This window comes from Quercus robur, chromosome 2 (assembly GCF_932294415.1).
Source record: "Quercus robur chromosome 2, dhQueRobu3.1, whole genome shotgun sequence".
Classification (NCBI taxonomy): domain Eukaryota; kingdom Viridiplantae; phylum Streptophyta; class Magnoliopsida; order Fagales; family Fagaceae; genus Quercus; species Quercus robur.
In genome coordinates, this window is record NC_065535.1 from 84,428,835 (window position 1) to 84,446,950 (window position 18,116).

Sequence of the window (18,116 nt, forward strand, 5' to 3'; positions counted from 1 at the left end):
AGGAGTTCTCAATTAAAGTCTCATAAGTAGGGGACGAGTAGAGGATGATTCGAGGAGGAACTCCTTCTCGGATATGATAAATGCAGCTTAGATATGTATTCCAACAATTAAAGTGACCCTCCAAGAAGCTCTCATAATAGGAATGTGCCTTACGAACATACTAGAAAGAAGGAAACCCAAAAATATCTTAGGGAAAGCTGCTACCATCGCATTAAATGCACTGCAGCTACTTTTTTGGCCGCATTTATGTGGAGAAGACCTCTGAACAATGCTGCCTTGACCACCACAACTCACAGAAAGCCAGAAAGAGTGTCTGATGGGACGGGTATTCAAGTAAGGGCTCAGATGATCAACAAGTGTAAGACCAAGATGACCCAAAGGAAGCTATATAATGTGAGAGACCCTCCATGAGAGAGGGGGCAAAAAAATAGAGAAAAACATTGTAGAAATCTAAATTATCTTTGTATCCATTTGTGATTAATTTATACAAAGGGGACCTCCTCGGACTGAAAGTATATTAAAATAAAAATATCTTATTTGTGTTTAACTGTCATTCAAATCAAAACTAACCGTTGTTCAGTTCATTAGGGCCTAGTTCTTCAACCCACTCTCTACAAATTTATTGTATTTTGCTCATTGGGCCAACATCCCATACGTTTTGGGCTTGGACTGTAAATCGAGACCCTACAATTGGTGCCGTCTGTGGGGAGAGCTTATGTGATAGTGAAAACAATGGTCAACTATGGTAGGTTCAGGTCCACACCAGGCAGAATCCATAGCATCTCAACGTGAAAATCCTTTCGCCAACTTTGAGCGTAGGAGAGATCAAGAGGGCAGTGTGCACACTACGCATACCAGCAAAAGTCACTCTCGAGTTGGGAGTCACGTCTCTCAAGAGCAACATAATAAAGCCATGCAAAAGGAAATCGATCATCTGAAGAAGAAATTACGCCATGCACAACGAAAACGAACTCCCACCCCATTTGATTCCTCTTCCAACGATGAGAAGGATAGCGATTATAGACGTATATCAAGGACTCCTCCTAGTGAATTCTTCTCATATGAAGAGGAGCACCACCGTGAACGTAGATGTAAGAGCCCAACTCATAGAGGGCTGGGAAATGATGTGATGAGCAAAATTTTGAACTAGATTTTCAAGTCGCCCTTCACACAGGATTGAAAGAGCAACTCTTTCTCGGCGTTTCCATCAACCAACATTCACCATCTACAATAGGCGAACGGACTCGGTGGAGTATGTGAGTCATTTCAGTCAGAGAATGGCTTTATATTCTAAGGACAAAGCCTTGATATGCAAGGTGTTCCCATCCAGTTTGGGACTCGTGGCGATGAGATGGTTCGACAGCCTGAAGACAAATTCTATAGATTCCTTCAAGGAGCTCACTCAGGCATTTTTCTCTCGTTTTATCACATGTACCAGGGTCCCTCGGCTCTTAGACTCCCTACTGTCTTTGTCCATGCGAGAAGGGGAGACCCTGAAAACATACTCGGACAGGTACTGGGAGATATACAATGAGATAGATGGTAACTTTGATGACGTTGCTATTAGTACTTTCAAAAGCGGCCTCCCAACTAAGCATGGTTTAAGGAAGTCCCTAACAGGAAAACCTCTCACCAGCCTGCGCCAACTCATGGACCGGATTGACAAGTATAAAAGGGTGGAAGAAGACCAGCAACTAGGTAAAGGAAAGACTAAGGTTATCCCTTAGGAGAAGAGGGATTTCAGGTCAGACCAATTCAATAACAACCGACCTCGGAGAGATTTTGCTGAATAATCAGGATCTACCAACACCCAGACCGTTGATGCAGTATTTCGAGAACCGGTAGCATCGGGTTCTAGAGAAAATTAAGAACGAGTCATTCTTCAAATGGCCGAACAAGATGGCTGGAAATCCCATGAGACGCAACCAGAGCCTTTATTGCCAATATCATCAGGACTAGGGGCACACTACAGAAGACTGCAGGAATTTGTGGGACCATCTAGACCAGTTGGTCCGAGAAGGGAAGTTGAAGTAGCTGCTGCGCCTTTCCAGTGGCTAAGTGGGGCAGATAGGTTCGGATCCCCGGAGAGATGCCTCTTCAAGACCTCCTCTGGGAATAATCAATGTCATCTTCGCTGCCCCTGGTAGGACCAGTTCTTGTCCTTCCAGAGTGATATATGTGGCTCGGCTATCCACCGAAGACAGAAATTCAATGCCAAAAAGAGTCAGAATAGAGGTCCCACTGGTTCTGGGCTTCTCGGTCGACGATAAGATCAGAACTATCCAACCCCATGACAATGCTTTAGTGGTCACACTCAAAATAGGGGGGTATGATGTGAAGAGAGTGTTGGTAGACTAGGGAAGTGCTGTTGAGATAATGTACTCCGACCTTTATAAGAGGCTAAATTTGAAACCCGAGGACCTAACGGCATACGATTCCCCTCTAGTAAGTTTTGAAGGGAAGACTGTTACTCTAAGAGGTCAGATTAGACTGCCCATACAGATCGGTTCGGACGTGGTAGAAGTGGACTTTATTGTGGTGGTCGCTTATTCACTGTACACGGTTATTGTGGCTAGACCTTGGCTTCATGCCTTAGAAGTTGTCTCTTCTACCCTGCACCAGAAGGTGAAGTACCCGTCTGATGGCCAGGTTAAAGAGATTGTGGGAAATCAGTCCATGGCTAGGCAGTGTATGGTGGCTGCCATCTTACATAGGCCTAATGCTGAGTCCTCGGCCTTTGCTGAGAAGGACTTATATCAATCAAAAACTCTGGTATTGCCCAATAATGGATCAACCGAGGAAGCAAAGTGCGAAGATTTAGAAAAGGTTATTGTTGGCGATGATCTGGAGAAGTTCTTCCAGGTCGGCTTCGAGCTACCTCCCCAAGAGAAAGAAGAACTAATTGAGTTCCTTAGAAAAAATGTGGAAGTATTCGTGTGGAATGCTTATGAAGCTTCGGGGGTGGACCCAAACTTCATTTGCCACCATTTGAATGTCAATCCATTTATTACCCCCAAAAAACAACCTCCTCGGCGCTCATCTAGAGATCATTCCGATGCTGTTAAAGATGAGGTGACAAAATTTAAGCAGGCAGGGGCTATCAATGAAGTTTTCTACCCTGAATGGCTGGCCAATACTGTGGTAGTGAAGAAAAAGAACGAGAAATGGCAAGTATGTGTGGATTTCATGGATTTAAACAAGGCTTGCCTAAAAGATCCCTTCCCTATGCCTCGAATAGACCAGCTGATGGATGCCACTGTTGGCCATCCTCGGATGAGTTTCTTAGATGTCTTTCAAGGATACCATCAAATACTACTAGCCCTGGATGATCAGGAGAAGACAGCCTTTGTCACTCCCACTGGAAACTACCATTACAGAGTAATGCCATTTGGCTTAAAAAATGCGGGATCTACCTATCAAAGAATGATGACTAACATGTTTAAGCCGCAGTTGGACAAGAGTATTGAGGTCTATATAGACGATATGGTGGTGAAGAGCAAAATGGTGTCTGAGCATGTGGGAGACCTTGGAAACATTTTTGAAATTCTGAGGAAACACAAGCTACGCCTTAACGCTTCCAAGTGCTCTTTTGGTGTGGGATCAGGCAAGTTTCTAGGCTATATGGTGACTCACCGGGGGATCGAGGTTAATCCCGACCAGATTAAGGCAATAAACAATCTACAACCACCTCGGAATCCAAAGGAAGTTCAGAAACTAACCGGAATGACTACTGCCTTGAACCGATTTATCTCTCAGTTTGCGAATAAATGCAAACCCTTCTTCCTATTGATAAATAAATGGAAGGGATTTGAGTGGACTGAGAAATGCGCTTTAGCTTTCCAACAACTTAAGGAGTATCTCTTTCATCCACCTATCATGTCCAGCTCTGAAGTTGATGAAATTCTATTTGTTTACATTGCTGTGGCCCCTCATGTGGTGAGTTTAGTGTTGATATGAGTTGACAGTGGCATACAACGGCCAGTTTACTACGTGAGCAAGTCACTACACGAGGCCGAGGTTCGTTACCTACCATTGGAGAAGGGCATCCTAGTAGTAGTGCATGGTACGCGAAAGCTTCCCCATTACTTTTAAGCACATACAGTTGTCGTCCTAACTCAGCTTCCACTCAAGGCCATACTTAGAAGTGTTGATTACACGGGGAGGATTGCTAAATAGGGCATAGTTCTGGGGGCTTTTGATATTAAATACATGCTTCATACTTCTGTCAAGGGCCAGGTCCTTGCAGACTTGGTGGCCGAGTTCGCTGAACCCCCATCAGAAGAAATAGCAGCGACACAGAACATGGATGGAAAATCGGTTGGCACAATTTCCCTACAAGAACCTTTATTCTGGAAGGTATACGTTGATGGTACTGCAAATCAAAGGGGTTCTGGAGTGGGACTAGTTTTGGTCTCATCTGAAAAACTCATCATCGAGAAATCATTAAGATTGAGCTTTTCGGCCACAAATAATGAGGCTGAATATAAGGCTTTGCTGGAGGGAATGTCCATGGTTCAAAGAATGGGAGGAAAGACAGTAAAAATGTTCTTGGACTCGAGGCTAGTCGTTGGCCAGGTAAAGGGCGAACTAGAAGCAAGAGATGAGAGAATGCAAGGGTATTTAAGCCAGGTTAGGCATTTGCAATCAGGATTGAATCCTTCAGCCTATTGCATGTCCCTAGGAGTGGAAACACACACGCCGATTCCCTAGCCACGCTTGCAACCTCCTCGACGCAAAGCTTACCTCGGGTTATCCTTATAGAAGACTTGTGCAAACCCACAGAGGTAAGGGGAGAAGTGGTTTATGTTCACCAAGTCAGAGTAGGGCCTAGTTGGATGGATCCTATAGTACTATACCTGAGAGAGGACATCTTGCCGAAAGAAAAATTAGAAGCTGATAAGATAGGAGAAAGGTGCCTCGTTTCTAGTTGTCCGAAGACCAAAAATTGTACAAACGCTCTTTTTCTAGGCCATATCTACTCTGCATTCACCCTGAAGCATCAGAGCTACTCCTTGAGGAGCTGCATGAAGGGATTTATGGAAGCCACAAAGGAGGCAAGTCTTTGTCTCACAGAGCCATCACTTAGGGCTACTGGTGGCCAAATATGCAGAAAGAAGCACAAGAGTATGTGAAGAAGTGTAATCAATGCCAGAGATTTGCACCAAACATACACCAGCTAGGAGGAGTTCTTAACCCCCTATCCAGCCCCTGGCCATTTGCTCAATTGGGCTTGGATATAGTTGGTCTTTTCCCTAAAGCAGCGGGGAACAAGAGGTATCTACTAGTCGGCATTGACTATTTCACTAAATGGGTTGAAACTGAACCTTTAGCAAACATCAGAGATGTAGACGCTAAGAAGTTTGTCTAGAAAAACATTGTTACCCGGTTCAGGGTCCCTCATTCCCTAATCTCGGACAATGGTCTTTAGTTTGATAGTAAGTCCTTCAGGAGATACTGCTGTGAATTGGGAATTACGAACAAATATTCTACCTTAGCCTATCCTTAGGGTAATGGACAAGCCGAGGCTGTTAACAAGGTCATAGTGAATGGACTCAAGAAGAGGTTGGATGATGCGAATGGAAGATGGGTGGAAGAACTGCCCCATGTCCTGTGGACGCATTAAACCACAGCTCGTAGATCAACAGGGGAGACCCCCTTTTCGATGACTTATGGAGTTGAGACTGTTATTCCTTTAGAAACGGGTTTTCCAACGCTAAAGACCAGCTCATTCAGTCTGAGTAGTAACAATGAGTTGTTAGAAAGGAGCTTAAATCTCATTGAATAAAGAATAGAAAGTGCAATGGTCTAATTGGCATACTACCAACACAAACTCAAGCAAGGTTATGATGCTAAGGTAAAGCTGAGGCCACTAGTGCCTGGTGACTTGGTATTGAGGAAAGTTCTGGGCACTGCAAAAAACCCAGCATGGGGAAAGTTAGGACCCAATTGGGAAGGACCATATCGCATCACCTTTGTGGCTGGTATATGGGCATATTTCCTAGAAGACTTAGATGAGCATGTAATACCATACCCTTGGAATGTAAACAACCTGAAAATGTATTATTATTAATGAAAATTTCCTTAATCAATAAGTTCTTTTGTTGTGTAAAGGCATTGTGCTTCCTGTTACTCAATCTATTCAAATATTAAACAGAACCTAAGCCTTGTATGGCTCTTCGGACCACAAGTGTAGGGGAAATTAATATCTTATGGCATCTTTATAAGTGTTAAACAGATTCCAAATTATGTCAGGTTTCTTGGACCACATACTTAGGTAAAATTAACACTCAATGACATCTATTCAAGTATTAAACAGAACCTAAGTTTTGTATGGCTCCTCGAACCACAAGTTTAGGGGAAATTAATATCTTCGAGCATTTATTCAAGTATTAAACAGAACCTAAGTCCTGCATGGTTCCCCGGACCACAAGCTTAGGAGAAATTAATTACTTTTGACATCTGTTCAGGTATTAAATAGAACCTAAGTCTTGCATGCCTCCTCGGACCACAAGTTGAGGGGAAATTAATACTCAATGGTATCTTTATAAGTGTTAAACAGATCCTAAGTTATGTATGGTCTCTCGGATCACATACTTTGGTGAAATTAACACTCAAGGGCATCTTTATAAATATTAAACAGAACTTAAGTTACAAGGCATATTACTTATTTCCTTTAGATTCAACATTCATTGTATAAGGGTTGATTCATAATACAAGTGGATAATAACTCTCTCTTGCTAATACTTAGTTAGATTTCTTGAAATATCAGTAATGAATTACTGTTAGAACACATTGGAAATGGAGCAACAATAGTTCAAACTTGTTTGCAATAATAATCAGTATGAAAAGCATAAAAAGTAAAGATCCAGGGAATAGAAGGAAAAGTTCATTAATTAATTCAAAAGAAGATATATTACAAGCAGTGACCTAAGCCACAGGAAAAGAAAATAAAAGAAGGTACATAAAAGAAAATCCTACAACTACTTCTTTGTTGGCTGAGGATCCTCTTTAGTATCAACGATCTTGGACTTAGCATCCCCAACCTTGGGCTTCTCAGCTACCTTAGCCTGGGAGATTACATCCTTGATTGTAAAGGTGTTCTCAGACTGAGTATCTTCGATTGGAGGCAGACCCTCCTTGCCCCTACCTACCCCTATGGAAGCCCCAGCATCAAGAGTAAGATCTTGAATACTAGAAACCAACTCAGGAGGGGGCAGGGGCAGGGTAGTGGAGGGGAGGTCAGCTGGAACTTCTCTAATGTGTTCAGGGAAAAACACGCTCTCAGCCCTCCTCAGCTCGGAGTCCGCAGAGACCCCTGCACTGTTAAGAGCCTCCATCCAAGTCATAGTGCAGTAGTCCCTGCACACTTCGGCTACTTCCTCAGCCAGCCTCTGCTCCGTCTCAAGCACCCCCCGCTTATAGGCTGCTTCCTCCGTGGCTTTAGCAGCTTCCCTGACCGTCTGGGCTTCAACTTTAGCTTTTTGCAGTTCAGCCTTCAGACTTAGAACCATCGCTTTCTCGGTGGCCAGGTTCAGCTCAGTTGTATAAAGTAGCTTGCGCTGGTCCTTAGCCTGGGCCTTAGCAGTTTTAAGCCCCGCCAAGGCGCTTAGACGCTCATGCTCTGAGGTTTTCGGCTTCTCGGCCAATTGTGTCTTCTCCTCCTTCACGACCTTGAGTGTTTTCTCAACCTCGTGCCGAGAGTGAGTGGGACTCAGCTTCAAATTTATTATGGGCATTTCGAACCCACTCCTCAGCAACGTAGATTTGTTAAGTGACCTGCATAAAAGTATCAAAGGGGTTACATATAAAAAAATATATATGAATGAAAAAGGGAATGAATTAAGGTACTGCTAGAAGCTTACTTACCATAACAAGGTCTCTCTTTAGAGACATAAATAGGTTAGGTTGCCTTGTCCGCCTGAGGGCTTCCATGTCCCTAGAAAGGAGGAGAGGCTGTTCCACATCTTGGGCTAAATGGGTAGCGTGCCCTCTACTGGATTCCCTTATGGTAGAATCATAAGGGATGGGGGCTCTGTCCTTCTCTATCACAGGAGCCCATGTGCGTTGCTATCGGTGTACCTCAGTGTCATCCCTACTGTCTACAGATTTAGCCCTCTTATCTCTAGGGTCTTTGGTTTTTTGCTGTTTGGTGCCTCTCTGAGGGAGCACCTCCCCTTTTTCCAGCTCCTGTATTGGTCTCTTTTTCTTTAGATCAGGATTAATACGCAGTCCGAGATCAGCATGAGGAGGAGGAGGAGGAAGAGGAAGATTGGCAGAAACCTGGGCCTTGGGGATTTTTGTCAGAGTTGCCCCTTTGTTCCTATTGGCGATCAAACCCCTCAGGCTTGGCCTTTTCTTCTGGTCCATATTCTCTCCTTCTTCGGAGCTTGTATCAACTAAAGCAACTGCCTGTTCTGGCTGATGAGCCATGGAAAGCCTGTCGGACTCAGTCTCAGAATCCGAAAGCTTCATGGGCTTCTCTGGGGTTCTCTTTTCCTTTGCAAAATGAAATCTGTCAATCTCCTCTTCAAGTGATAAACGTGAGGAGGAGGCTATCTCTTCTGCTACTGCTACTGCCGCTTCGTATGGAACCTGCCGAAGTGGTATTGCTAATGGTGGAGGGTTCTGTTGAATGGGCAATACCACAGGTGGGAGATCCCGCCTCGCTAGGAACCCCGGTTTGGAGACGTCTATTCGAGCGAGCCTGGGGTTACCTGCTCTTAGTGCTTGGCCTGTGTCCTGGTATAAGTGCAACAAGGGCTCGTAACTTAAAATGAGGTGAGCAGCCCGCAACTGATTATCTTCGCTCACGAATATTTCTGACCTCAGCAAAAAGTTGAGCCCGGGAACGTTGACCAGACTAAGCTTCAGAGAGACATGATCTTTATCTGCAAAAACATTCGAGAAGGGAATTATGGTTAAATCAGTAATAAACACTATCCGAGAAGACAAATTACTAAAAGTAAGTAAAGGGAGAGCTCAGAAAACTAAGGTCCCGGCCGAGGGACCTGATCCTAGGGTACCTCACCTGGTGTTCCTACCCTAACTGGGTAGTGAAGACCGTCGTGTCATTCCTCAGAGACGACCAGATAATTGTCCTTCAAGCTTTTGTTGGACTTAGGAAGGTAAGATATCAATCTTACCTCGTCGAACTGTGATTTAAGGTAATATCCCCCGGTAAGGGAATGACACTCGTACAAATGAGTGACGTCGTGCCATGTAAGACCGAGGTTCATCTGGTCGTTTAGAGCGTCTACACACCCTAGGACTCTAAACATATTGGCGGCGCACTGATGGGGGCATAACTTATGGTTGAGCAGATAATCTCTAGTTATCCTACCTATGGGAAGCGTTATTCCCCCCTTTATAAAGGCGATCATTGGAATGACAACTTCGCCCACCTCTCTATCTGTGAGTACATGGTTTGGGGAACAGTATTGTAGGCCTACTCCTTGGGGGATATGGTACTTGGCCCTAAAGCTCTCCGTACTAGCCGGAGAGTCTACTAAATACTTGAATCTACCCATTTAAATGAACGGAGATGATGCAGGAAGAAGTTTCTAAAAAAGAAAGAAAGCCGAGGAGGAAGGCCGAGAATAAAAAGGAGAAAAAAAAAAGGACTTATGAGAATGAGTATGTTTATCTTTGAAGTTTTTAAAAGATTTTCAAGGAAATCTTGAGGGAAAGGTTTGGGAAGCTTTGTAACTTAGGAAGTTTTGTGAGTTGGAGCGCTTGAAATCACTAGAGAGCTTGAAGATTGGTAAAGTAAAAGGAAAACAAGTTCCCTCGAGGCTTTATATAGGAAATGGAAATGAGTGGGAGTTATCCCGCTCAAATTTCCAAGAAAAGGCTCAACCGTTGGATCTGAGCTTTGCCATTGGATCTGGGGAACAACACGCCGCCTGGAGCAATTAATGATGCTTTGTGGGCTGCGAAACGTCAGAGATAATCATGAGGCACATAAAACGGTACTCCTACATGTACGAACAACAGAGTCAAATGGTGTTAACTCTTAAAAAATCAAAACCCCACTTTTCTCCTCGAATTGGAGGGAAAAAACCAGAGTTTTGAGGGGCTATTGTAGGAATAAAGGCTCAAGATCATATATTGTGCCTTGAGCTTTATCCGAGGATATTGATAGGTCCGAGGATGAACAAACAGCTATTAGGAGTTCCCAGTTAAAGTCTCATAAGTAGGGGACGAGTGGAGGATGATTCAAGGAGGAACTACTCCTCGGATATGATAAATACAGCTCAAATATGTATTCCGACAATTAAAGTGACCCTCCAAGAAGTTCCCATAATAGGAACGTGCCTTACGAACATACTAGAAAGAAGGAAACCCAAAAATATCTAAGGAAAAGTTGCTACCATCGCATTAAATGCACTGCAGCTACTTTTCTGGCCTAATTTATGTGGAGAAGACCTCCGAACAGTGCTGCCTTGGCCACCACAACTCACAGAAAGCCAGAGAAGGTGTCTGATGGGATGGGTACTCAAGTAGGGGCTTAGATGATCAACAAATGTAAGATCAAGATGACCTAAATAGAGTTATATAATGTGAGAGACCCTCCATGAGAGAGGGGGCAGAAAAATAGAGAAAAACACTGTAGCAATCTAAATTATCTTTGTATCCATCTGTGATTAATTTATACAAAGGGGACCTCCTCAGACTAAAAGTATATTAAAATAAAAATCTCTTATTTGTGTTTGACTGTCATTCAAATCAAAACTAGCCGTTGTTCAGTTCATTAGGGCCTAGTTCTTCGACTCACTCTCTACAAATTTATTGTATTGAGCTCATTGGGCCAACATCCCATACGTTTTGGGCTTGGACAGTAAATCGAGACCCTACATATATATATATATATATATATATATTTTTGGATATTGCATGGATATATTTAAAAGATATATATTAAGATGTATAATAAAATTCCTATATATATAATTTAAATACTATTGATATATAGTTATTATTACTGATGATTCCTTGGTTATCAGTGGGTTGATAAGACTTGAACGTTGATCTTCGGGCTATCTCCTGTAATACCAAAGACACAGAATCAGAGGGGACCGGTGTCGACCGGCCAAAAATCCTCCGATGATCAAGTTAGTTATTTGGAACTCTCTGTAACGAAGAAGTGTTCTCTTAAAAGTAAGAAAGTGTCTGAATACCTTTTTCCTTCATCGAAGAAGCCTTATATAGTGTGTGGAACGGTTATCTATTTGGTAACCGTTCCCAGTGTCGAGGAGTCCGGAGAATTGGGAGTAACCGCTGTGGAAGTTACTTAGGTCGGACGGGCCGATGAACTCGTCCATCCATAATGAAGATGGACGAGACCTTCATGAGTAGCTCGTCCACGTTTAGTCCATCCATAATGAGGATGGACGAGACCTCCAGGATGATCTCGTCCACTTTTAGTCCATCCATAATGAGGATGGACGAGACCTCCAGGATGATCTCGTCCACTTTTAGTGAAAGACGGACGAGATCATCTTGGAAGGCTTGTCGTCCATAAATGACGAGTAGATCTTGAGGTATTAAGCCCGTCCATATACGGACGAGGGTCGCTGGTACGGTTGCAATTCTCTCCGCCTATTGTTGCTTCTTTCGTTGGACGAGACATATGGATGAGTTATGGGTTTGGGGATTCTGTGACACCATCAGTTGCCCCCTCGTCCATGTGAGTCGTCCAAAAGGTTGAACGTTCTTGGGCACAATTGGTTAACAATTATTGTACCACGTGTCCTTTTCTTATTAGAGACTGATTCTGTCGATTTATTTTTCCAAGATTGATGCCACGTGTTGCTTCTGTATTGGTTGGGTCGTTTCGATTACCCAGGTCAGCATCCTATAAATAGTGGAATGCCTCCCTTGACCCTCCTCATTCCAGAAATTTTCTTCCTTGACATCCATCGTCTAGAGCCTCGTCTAAGAGTTCTCTGCGTCTAGAGTCTTCTTCCGTCTAGAGCCAGGTACTCTTCTTTTTCTCGTCTTTAGGTTTAAGTTTCTTCTTAGGGATGTCTGTTGCTTCCTCGTCCACAGATAGCCTTGATAAGGTTATAGACGAGTATTGTGATGATACTAGTGATAGGTCTAGCTCTAGCAGTGCTAGTGATGAGAGTGGAGGAAGCACGGACGAGAACTACTCTTCTGGGGCCCCTGGGCTCCCTATTGAAGTCGTCCAAGAACAGCTTAGGAGAGCTTCTGGCTCTCAAGCTGGTTCTCCGTCCAATCCTACGGACGAGGTAGAAACCGTCTTCAGTTGCGCTGTAGGCGTCCATTCTAAGACGGACGAACAGAGGTTAGGTAACCTTAGGTCCTGGTATCAAATCCCAGACGAGTTTAACCCTAGGCTACCCGTCCGTGGAGAATGGTGTTGTGAGCCCCGTTTTGGAATAGGCGTCTATGAATCTTACTTCCTAGGTGGCCTTAGGTTTCCTTTAAATGCCTTTGCTAGGGAGTTACTAGTCAAATTAGGTCTAGGTGTTTGTCAATTCAATCCCAACGCATGGAGATTAATTATCTCCATGCAAATTTTGTGGAGGGAAGTTTTTGGTAGGGACCGTCCTCTTACAGTGGACGAGTTCCTTTATTGTTATAGACCTTCTGCCATAAGTCAGTCTGAAGGTTTTTACCAATTTACTGCTAGAGGGAATGATTGTAGGTTGATCAAGTCCCTAGCTTCGTCTGATAGGAAGTGGAAGACGGAGTTTATTTTTATTTCAGGCTTCTGGGCAGGGAACCCTGTGGACGTTGGCAGGGATCCCTTTCCTCCTTACACTGGGGACCTGGGGAACCTTCGTCCAGAAGGTACGTCCCTTCCCCTCGTCTACTTTTATTCTTCTATTTAGTACATTTACAATTTCTAACCTTTGTTTGTTCATTGTTTTGTAGCTGCCAAACGTCCGTCCTTGAGCAAATTTCACCGTGACCGCGTCCACAGGGCCCGTCTACACGCAGACAGGAGCTTCCATTCCCTTGTCACGCTTAGGCGTCTGGCCAAGTGGGGTTTAGGTCCCGAGCCTTCAGACGAAGCTATAGCCCACGAAGTCACTGTGCGAAAAAGTAAGTTTTTAACTTAACCTTCCTTTCTTTTTCTTTTTTATGTATACATTCCTCATTTGTTCATCTCGTCCTAGGAATGTCAACAATGAAAGAGAACCGAGGAAAAGAGATCGCAGGAGAGGGGAAACGTCCTGAGGGTCAAGCCCAGGATCGTCCAACGGCTGGGGACAAAAGAAAGTTCTTGCCTAAGAACATTGACCTGGATGGGCTCCCCAGTCGAAGAGATAAAAGGGTTAAACAAAGCTCGTCCAAGGTGGTCAAGTCCAAACCACCCTCGTCTCAGCCTGCCGTCCAAATAGTTGATGTGGACTCGTCCACTCCAGTTGAGTCCACCCCGTCCAAGACTCCTCCCAGAACTCCTGTGGCCAGATCTACCATGCCTGGCTCGTCCCAGCCTTCTATGAATATTATTGCAAATGAAGACCTGGCTTGGGAACGGTTCCAGATGGCCGTCAAGGACGAGGATATAAACATGTGCTATAACATGGGCTTGAAGGAATTTGAGCATTCAGGCGTCCATGACCTTTTCAAGGTATGCCAGTATCCCTCGTCCTTGTTTAGTTATTAAATTTTCCTCATTTAATCATTCTATGTTGTTCTCTGTTCACAGGCCATGTCGAAGTTTATAGCAGCGTCTAGACAGGCAACGGAGCTGGACAAGACGAGAGTCTTGTTGGAGACGAGGATTCAGGAGGTGAACGCTGACTGTAAAAAATGGGCTGGGTTTGCTGAAAAAGCTAAGGACGAGGTCAAAGAGCATAACAAGCTGATTGAGGAGCTAAGGACGGATGCATTGGAGAAGGAGACGCGCATTGATCACTTACAACAGGTGAACAATGAGTTGAATGCTCGTCTTTCCAAAGCAAGAGAGGACGCTGTGGCTGAGTTCAAGTCGTCCAAAGAGTATACAGACACTTTGGATCGCAATTATGCAGCTGGTTTTGAAGATTTCAGAATGGACGCTGTTGAAAACTTTCCTGAAGTTGACTTCAGCACAATCAAGCTTAACCTTGCTGCTGCCACAAGCTCTCTCCTCCAGACTGGCTCTGATGATGTCAACGTGGAAGACGACGCCAGCACTCAGCCTCCTCAGGACGAGCCTACAGTGAATGCTCCCCCTTCTTAGGACGGGATTTTAAACTTTGTAGCTTTGCTTTTTCTTTTTTTGTAACTTTTGTGTTTGGTCCTTTGTTTTTGGACCTTCTTTATGTAACAAGAATACATTATACTCGTCCATGGTTTTAGGACGGGTTTTTTAAGTATACTATTTCTACTTTTCAAACTAATCAAGGGTTTTTGGACGTAGGATGTCCACCCTTTGAATGAAGTTTTATTTTCTTTGCATGGATAAATGATTTCATTTTCTTTGAATGGACGAGTGATTTCATTTTCTTTGCATGGACGGATGCTGCTAAGCTATTTTATTCTTAGCTCGTCCATGTCGAGAATACATATTTTTCTTGTAGTCTAACTCGTCTTAGCAGGTAGTATTTTTAATTAGCTTGATTCGTCTTAAGACTTGCAAACTAATTTTTCATACCGTCTACTTATTTTGCCAACTTTTTGTCTCGTCCAGAATTTGGATTGTTTCAGTTGGCTTTACCTCGTCCATGAGTTGGACGAGTATGGATGTGGTTTCTTTTATTCAAGAAAATTTAGACGTTACATCTCTGCGTCCAGAGATTTTGTTCGTCTTGGATCTTTCAACCCTCTTGAGGATTGAATTGGACGATAATATCATGGAGAATTCACACAACATTTTGTACATAACATAAATATTGTTTACAGACAAGGCATATGCACACTGATGCCTTTTTATTTAATAAATACATACTTCATGACTTCGTCCATAACCACAACACAACTATAAAAAGTAAATCATAGTTTCAAACTTCACACACAAACAATACCAAACATAGTAGTATCAAACAGCATCACTCATAATAGTACGCTAGTAGACAGATAAGACCCAAGTCTCGTCCATAGGTTCACTCTTACTGGTAGTACCTCCTCAGGTGCTCCACATTCCAAGGATGTTCCAATTTTCTCCCGTCCAGGGCCTCCAGGTAGTAGGATCCTTGCCTTTTACAGTTGATTATTCTATAGGGTCCTTCCCAGTTTGGGCCCAACTTCCCATGTGCTGGGTTCTTGGTTGACAAAGAGACCTTTCTCAGGACGAGATCTCCTATATGGAAACGCCTAGGCTTCACCATCGCATCATACTGCTTAGCCATGAGGTTCTTATACTTTGCTGCCCTGTATTCTGCGTTTGCCCTTACCTCGTCTATTAGATCGAGGTTCAGACGAAGCTGGTCCTCATTATCCTTGTCTTGATACGTCATCACCCTGTGATTAGCCATATGCACTTCTGCAGGTATGACTGCATCGCTTCCATAGGCCAACTTGAAAGGAGTCTCCCCTGTAGGGGTCCTCACAGTGGTCCTGTATGCCCATAAAACTCCTGGTAATTCATCTGGCCATATTCCCTTTGCCCCCTCAAGCCGAGTTTTGATGATTTTCAACAAGGATCGGTTTGCTACTTCAGCTTGGCCGTTGGCTTGGGGGTGTGCAGGTGAGGAGTAATGGTTCTGAATTCCAAAGTGTAAGCAAAAGTCCTTGAAGAGTGCATTGTCAAATTGCCGTCCGTTGTCAGACACCAATACCCTCGGCACTCCAAATCTGCAAACAATGTTCTTCCACACGAAGTTCTTAACATTCTGTTGTGTGATATTTGCCAACGGTTCTGCCTCCACCCATTTGGTGAAGTAATCGATGCCCACAACTAAAAACTTCATCTGCCTTACTCCCAAAGGGAAGGGACCCAAGATATCCAATCCCCATTGTGCGAAGGGCCACGGTGCTACCATTGGGGTGAGGTATTCCGACGGTTGCCTGGGGACATTGCTAAATCGCTGGCATTGGTCGCAGACTTTAACATATGCTTTTGCATCAGCTTGCATGTTCGGCCAGTAATATCCTGCACGGACGATCTTGTGGACAAGTGATCTGGCTCCTGAGTGATTGCCACAGGCCCCTTCGTGAACTTCTCTCAGCACGTAGTTTGCTTCGTCCGGAGCTAGGCACCTAAGGTAAGGTTGAGAGAAACCTCTCTTGTATAGCACTTCATTCATAAGGACGTATCTAGCTGATCTCACCCTCACCTTTCTGGCTTCGTCCTTTTCTTCTGGTAGTCGTCCATCTTTCAAATATGATATAATGGGAGTCATCCAATCTTCTTTGTTATCTACCTGCTGTACTTCCTGGGCATCTATACTTGGCATATACTGAACTTCATCTGACTTCTCTAATGATTCATCTGCTGAGGCCTCTTTTGCTATAGTATCAGCTTCCACGTTCTCCTCCCTGGGGATTTGAACGAAGTCAGCTTTTTCAAACCTTTTCACAAGGCGCATCACCCTACCAAGGTATTTCTTCATTCGTCCTTCCTTCGCTTCATACATCCCATTCACTTGCCCCATGATCAGTTGGGAATCTCCCATGACACGTATGGACTTGGCTTCCACGGACTTCGCCAATTCTAGCCCTTTGAGGAGGGCTTCATATTCGACTTCATTGTTTGTCGTTTGGTATTGTAGACGGACTTTATGTTTCAGCTTGTCTCCCTCTGGGGACTGCAGGACCACACCAATTCCTCCTGCATGCCGTGTAGACGAACCATTCACGTGGACGATCCATCTCTTGCTGTCCTCTGCCTCGTTATGACTTGGGGTAAACTCTGCAATAAAATCTGCTAGGGCTTGAGCTTTTATGGCATGCCTTGGTTGATATCTGATATCAAACTCACTTAGCTCCACAGCCCACTGGATTAATCGTCCTGCAGCATCCAGTCTATTCATTGCCTTTTTGAGAGGATGATCTGTCATAACATTAATGACATGTGCTTGGAAATAATGCCTCAGCTTCCTTGAAGCTGTGATTAGTGCGAAGGCCAACTTCTCCATTTGTGGATATCGTCCTTCCGCTCCTTTCAATGCCGTGCTTGTATAATACACAGGTCTTTGTACTTTATCTTCCTCTCTTATCAATGCTGAGCTCACTGCATGTGGGGTTACCGCTAGGTACAAATATAGTTCCTCTCCTTCCACTGATGGACTCAGCAGCGGTGCCATGGTAAGGTATACCTTCAAATCTTCGAAAGCTCTCTGACAGTCGTCGGTCCATTCAAATGCTTTTTTGAGAACCTTAAAAAATGGCAAACATTTGTCAGTAGCCTTAGAGACAAACCTGTTAAGCACAGCGACTCGTCCAGTGAGGGATTGAATTTCCTTGGTATTTTGCGGTGGCTTCATGTCCAGTATTGCTTGAATTTTATCTGGATTCGCTTCAATTCCCCTATGGGATACCATAAAGCCAAGGAATTTCCCTGACGATACTCCAAAGGCACATTTGCTAGGATTCAGCTTCATGTGATACTGCCTCAACGTCTCAAATGTCTCCTGCAGGTCGTCTAGATGTCTTCCTTCGTCCTGGCTTTTCACCAGCATGTCATCTACATAGACTTCCACATTCCGCCCAATCTGCGGACGGAACATGTGGTTGACCAACCTCTGGTATGTCGCCCCTGCATTCTTTAAACCAAACGGCATCACTTTATAGCAGAATAAGCCTTGACTGGTGACAAAAGATGTCTTCTCTTGATCAGCCTCGTCCATTCTTATCTGATTATATCCTGAAAAGGCATCCATGAAGCTAAGCAATTTGTGGCCTGCAGTTGAGTCTACTAACTGGTCAATGCGCGGTAACGGATAGCTGTCCTTTGGGCAAGCCTTGTTCAGATCAGTGAAGTCCACGCACATTCTCCACTTGCCATTCGCTTTTTTGACCATTACTACATTGGCCAACCAATCCGGGTAGTACACCTCCCGAATGAACTTTGCTACCATCAGCTTTTGAACCTCGTCCTTGATTGCATTATCTCTCTCAGGGGCAAACACCCTCTTCTTTTGCCGCACAGGCTTGGAGGAAGGACATACATTCAAACGGTGGGTAATGACACCAGGGTCTATACCCGGCATATCCTCGTG

General features: G+C 44.1%; 3 protein-coding genes across 3 annotated transcripts; 2 read left to right on the forward strand and 1 right to left on the reverse strand.

Annotated features, from left to right (window-relative positions):
* The first annotated feature begins 1,277 nt into the window (after positions 1-1,277).
* LOC126704514 (uncharacterized) lies at positions 1,278-1,727 on the forward strand. The gene has a single exon (XM_050403514.1). It carries the CDS (start codon positions 1,278-1,280, stop codon positions 1,725-1,727), a length of 450 nt encoding a protein of 149 aa, XP_050259471.1.
* A 10,296-nt stretch (positions 1,728-12,023) lies between these two features.
* On the forward strand, positions 12,024-14,197 carry LOC126704530 (uncharacterized). Its single transcript, XM_050403515.1, has 5 exons — positions 12,024-12,307; positions 12,608-12,816; positions 12,901-13,071; positions 13,146-13,603; positions 13,682-14,197. The coding sequence occupies exons 1-5, from the start codon at positions 12,024-12,026 to the stop codon at positions 14,195-14,197; spliced, it is 1,638 nt and encodes a 545-aa protein (XP_050259472.1).
* Positions 14,198-15,720: 1,523 nt separating this feature from the next.
* On the reverse strand, positions 15,721-17,201 carry LOC126704547 (uncharacterized). Its single transcript, XM_050403521.1, has 2 exons — positions 15,825-17,201; positions 15,721-15,750 (listed from the first exon to the last, which is right to left on the reverse strand). The coding sequence occupies exons 1-2, from the start codon at positions 17,199-17,201 to the stop codon at positions 15,721-15,723; spliced, it is 1,407 nt and encodes a 468-aa protein (XP_050259478.1).
* Positions 17,202-18,116: the final 915 nt, after the last annotated feature.